This window comes from Babylonia areolata, chromosome 17 (genome assembly GCF_041734735.1).
Source record: "Babylonia areolata isolate BAREFJ2019XMU chromosome 17, ASM4173473v1, whole genome shotgun sequence".
Lineage (NCBI taxonomy): Eukaryota > Metazoa > Mollusca > Gastropoda > Neogastropoda > Buccinidae > Babylonia > Babylonia areolata.
Window position 1 is genome coordinate 10,914,454 of NC_134892.1, and position 5,000 is coordinate 10,919,453.

Here is a 5,000-nt window from a genome sequence, read left to right on the forward strand (position 1 = left end):
ACGTGCGTGATTAATCTTTTGCAAATGCATACATACAAAGGGGGTTAAGGCATAGCAGGTCGGCACATAGGTTTACCTGGGAGAGATTGCAGTAATCACCACCCTTAACCCACCATGCACCAGTATTGAGTTCGAACCTTGGATCTTCAGGCTAGAAGTACAATGCTTTAACCATTTGGCTGTTGCACCTGATCTGATGTGTGTGTAGTGAAGTGGTGTGTTTCATTGTTGTGTCTTGTTTGAACAGAAGGAAGAGAAAGCCCGGCAGGAGAAAATTGCTGACTGGGAAAGACACCAGGAGGGGAAGGGATACAGAAGCAAGATCAGAGCGGTAAGTGTGTGTGTGTTTGTGTGTGTGTGTGTGTGTGTCATGTGTGTGTGTGTGTGTGCGTGTATGTATGTGCTTTTGTGTGTGTCGTGTGTGTGTGTGTGTGTCATGTGTGTGTGTGTGTGTTTGTGCATGTGCGTGTGTATGTGTTTTTTTGTGTGTGTTTATCTGTACAGTGTGGGTGTGTGTTGTTCTTGTGTAGTTCGTGTCTGATTCAAGTGGTGTTGTAAAGTGCTTTGAGATGTTTGAAAGTGCCTTTTTATATGTACTGTCACCCCCGAAAACAGAGTATGCCTGCATACATGGCGGGGTAAAAATGGTCATACACATAAAAGCCCACTCGCGTATATACGAGTGAACATGGGAGTTGAAGCCCACGAACGCAGAAGAAGAAGAAGAAGATATCTACTGTCATCATTGTCATGAAGATGATGATTATAATTATTGTTATCACATCACTGACCTTCTTTGTTTCTGTCTTTGTTCCTTTGTTGTTCGACCTTTGTCTCCAGATCCATCAGTACAGACGCATCATGATTAATACAGTCCCCTCTGACTTACAAGGCAACACTTTGTAAAAAGCGCATCCCCTGCTACTAAAGAAAATGTGACATTCTGAGCGTGTGTTGGTTGCATACAGACAGTAAGTCAAAGAGTTTATTGAGGCACATCATCTGAAAGCCCTCAGTACCTGGCATAGATTTGGACAGAATGGTTTCTATAGATCACTCAGACGTTGTTGTCTAAGTAGTTGTCTCTTTTCAGATCAGGTTGGAAGAAGGTGGCAGAATGGTTAAACAGTGTTTCCGTGAGGGTGTGGCTTCAAATCCTGGTCTCACCCTTTCCACCCAGTTTTGACTGGAAAATCAAACTGAGCGTCTAGTCATTTGAATGAGACAATGACGGGCGCAGTAGCCGAGTGGTTAAAGCGTTGGACTTTCAATCTGAGGGTCCCGGGTTCGAATCATGGTGACGGCGCCTGGTGGGTAAAGGGTGGAGATTTTTACGATCTCCAAGGTCAACATATGTGCAGACCTGCTAGTGCCTGAACCCCCTTCGTGTGTATATGCAAGCAGAAGATCAAATACGCACGTTAAAGATCCTGTAATCCATGTCAGCGTTCGGTGGGTTATGAAAACTAGAACATACCCAGCATGCACACCCCCGAAAACGGAGTATGGCTGCCTACATGGCGGGGTAAAAATGGTCATACACGTAAAAGCCCACTCGTGTGCATACGAGTGAACGCAGAAGAAGAAGAAGAATGAGACAATAAACAGAGGTCCCGTGTGCAGCACACGCTTAGCGCACTGAAAAAAGAACTAATGGCAACAAAAGTGTTTTACTTTGGCAGAATTCTGCAGAAGAAATCCACTCTGATAGGTACAAAATATATATTTCTGCTTGTACTCAAGGCCTGACTAGCACGTTAGGCTGCATAGCGGGTGTGTTGTAGCATACATGGATTTGTCTGAAAGCAGTGACGCCTCCTTAAGAAACTGAAATTCCAAGTCAGTTCCAGAATAGCTCTTCCCTCGCCTCTGTCTTTCTGTCAGTATAGATTCTCAAGTCTTCTGTGTTCATGTGGTTTGTAAGTTTTGCCCTTCATCCGTTTGGTTCAGAGTCACGCATGTGTCTTAATGATGACTGGTGAGAAAAGCGCTTTGATTTGTCTCCTCACAAGATACGCAGCTCTGTATGAATGCATTCATTATGATTATGATTATGATTAAGGAAGTGTGCATACAAAAAAGCACCTGTGGTTGAGAGTGGTGCTTATTACTCTGTCTGCATACACCACTGTTTCTGCCAGAAATTCAGCATCTTTTGACCATGCTCAAAAGAAGAAAATTTGATACACGTGCCCAAGTAGTCCTTTAACATTTTGTGAACACTGGATATTGTACTTGCACACATGTGTCACATACGCAATCCCGCCCCCTTCTCTGCCTCTCTCTCAGCCTCTCTCTCTCTCTCTGTTTTTCTCTGTCTGTGTGTGTCTGTGTGTGGGTGTTTGTCTTTCTCAGTTTCTGTCTCTGTTTCTGGATTTCTTGTTTTTTTCGGGGGTAGAGATGGTTCTGGCTGCGTGAGAACACACACACACACACACACACACATGCCACACACACACACACACACACACACACACACACAGGAAAGCCATCCACAAACACGACTGTGTTCAAGCTATACTGCCATCATCTTACATCACATCATAGCTTGCTTCTCTCCACCACCTGGGTTTGTGATGTCATCCGTGTCTGACGTCATCAGTTGATGTGGGGAGCCCAAATCTCACAAACATACATTTGAGGCTATTGTATATATCTTTATTGTTTAATTTATAAAGCTTGAAGTGTAATTATGCAGGGTCTGGTGTCTTGTTTCACAATAGGCCTTTGGGAGATAACGCGCAGTCAACTAGAAAACAAATCGCAACTGTTTCGAGTTCCTCTGTGAGAGAGAGAGAGAGAGTGTGTGTGTGTGTGTGCGTGCGTGCGTGCGTATGTGTGTGTGTGTGTGTGTGTGTGTGTGTGTAATGACTGCAGAAAAACGTGGAAGCGGCTCGATAGATCTGACAGTCATCATTACTGGTATCCAACTACGAAAACAATTAAACGCCTATTTAGAAAGAAAGTCACACTCACAGCAACAGATGATAAAGAATTGTAAGAGATTGGGAATAATGATTTCTGTAGAGCAACGGGCCGGAGTTGTGGAAGTGGGTGGAAGTGAAAATTGGTGTGATGTGGAGGGTTGTGGGGGGTCACTGGGATTTGTATTGTGTCTGCACCGGTAATTTCCCAACGTGAATTGTCCGGGGGGGAGGGGGAGTGGGGGGGGGGAGTGGAAGGGGTGGTCACAGTAAAGTCGCCTCTGCTTTCCTTCATCCAGCTACTCTGTTGTTGGCTTAACATCCATTTCAGTAGTTGTCCAGTGTGTTGCTATTGGTCTGTTTTTACTCCATACCCCACCCCCCACCCCATCCCAGCCCCCGCTTCCCTTCTCCCATTATGAAACTTCTTTTTTTTTTTTTTTTTTAGACACTTATGTTTCAGAACATGAAAGTTGCTGTTGTGCATTCTTTGCTGTAGGAAGGTCGGTAATTCTGCTACCTTATCCAAATCCCGCCCTCCCCCCTCTCCCTCCTCCTCCTGCCCTACTTTAACCGAACCTCCCTGTATTCAACAGCATGAAAGATGTCATCTTTATCCCCCCCCCCCTCGCCCCCCCCCTCTTCCCCCGCCACAGTTAAAATGCCTGTATGTGTGTGTGTGTGTACTTCCCCTTGTTAACATGATCACATGCATGTCACCACCGTCAAATGCAAGACAGTTGTGAGATCGCCGTTGCTTAATCTTCCTCGCAATCCCCCCACCCCTGCACCCGCACCTTCCATGCCCCCAGCCTTCAAGTGTTAAACGAATGTTGGCTGGTTTCAAGTCTTCAAGACTTTACAGGGCACCATCTTGCCATCTTGTTCCACCGCAGAATTGAGCTGAACGACATGTCGGCTGAAAGTAACCCACTTAATTAATGAAGGTCAAATTGCTCAGGAAGGTGTAGTGTGTGTAGGGGGGTGTTGAGTTCGTGGGTTTGTGCGCATCGTGCTTCCAGTGGAGGATGAGAGGGGGTGCGGGGGCGTGGAGGGTGCAGGAGGGGCGTGTGGTGTTTGGCTGTGGTTAGTGGAGGTAGGTGGGTGGGTGGGTGGGTGTGAGTAGTAGCAGCGGAAGTGTGTGGGGGAAGCTACGTGCAGTGCTGCATGAGGAAGGAGGGCGCTTTCGCTTTCTGTCTTAGATCCAGAAAGTTAGTTGCCTCTGTGTGTGTGTGTGTGTGTGTGTGTGTGTGTGTAAGAGGCAGATTTTAACAGGTTTTTATACAGATAGATTGATCCGTTTTGCTTGCGTGTATGTGATGAAGTAGGATGGGATGAAGTAGGAAGTAGTGTGGGATGGGGGTGTGGCCTGAGGGGGTGGAGCGGGACAGAGAAATATAGTGGTAGAAGGCCGAGGGCAGAAACTGGTCTAAATCTAAATTCAAATTCTAGACTCTGTGTGCGCGCGCGCGCGCGCGCGTGTGTGTGTGTGTACATGTGTGTGTGTGTGTGTGTGTGTTTAACTAGTTCAGGGAAGAAGAGGGTGGGGTTCACATTGTTTCACCATCATCATCATCACCATCATAGATGTAAACAATTGCAATCTATTAAAAATAAAGTAGCTATAATTATAATCGTATTATTAAAAAAAACAAGCAAAAAAACCCTAACTAAAACTAGTTGCCGGTCAGCCAGTCAGTCAGTGCTCCTCTGCCGATCATCCGCTTCACTTGCGGCCGTAGCGCAGCAGGTTGCCCATGCTGTCCTTGTCACCGCTGGAGGACGCCACCTCGTCGCGGGGCACGCTCATGTAGCCGTGGGCGGGCATCCAGATCCAGTAGCCGTCATCCCGCTTGCTGGGGGCGGAGCCGAAGAAGCCGGCGCCCAATCGCGAGGCGGCGTAGTAGTGGGGCGGGGCTTGCAGCTCGGCCGATCTCCGCCCTCGCAGGAGGTGGGCCAATGAGGAGGCGGCGGATAGGCGCGCGGGGGCGGAGCCGGCGTCGTTGTGGTCTTGCGACTGGGTGGAACTGGCGGAGAGGGCGAGGAGGAGGAGGAGGAGGGCGGAGGTGAAGAGGT

The 5,000-nt window shown here is 47.6% G+C and overlaps 2 protein-coding genes across 2 annotated transcripts in view; one reads left to right on the forward strand and one right to left on the reverse strand.

Annotated features, from left to right (window-relative positions):
• The window catches only part of LOC143291653 (selenoprotein S-like), a 95,531-nt gene that overhangs the window by 7,614 nt on the left and 82,917 nt on the right, over window positions 1–5,000 (forward strand). Inside the window, exon 4 of the mRNA XM_076601645.1 lies at window positions 248–331. Coding sequence (XP_076457760.1) covers window positions 248–331 — 84 coding nt within the window. The remainder of the gene's footprint in view (window positions 1–247; window positions 332–5,000) is intronic.
• The window catches only part of LOC143291652 (uncharacterized), a 35,723-nt gene continuing 33,515 nt past the window's right edge, over window positions 2,793–5,000 (reverse strand). The window contains exon 2 of the mRNA XM_076601644.1: window positions 2,793–5,000. This exon is cut by the window's right edge and continues 82 nt beyond it. Coding sequence (XP_076457759.1) covers window positions 4,651–5,000 — 350 coding nt within the window. The 3' untranslated portion in view covers window positions 2,793–4,650.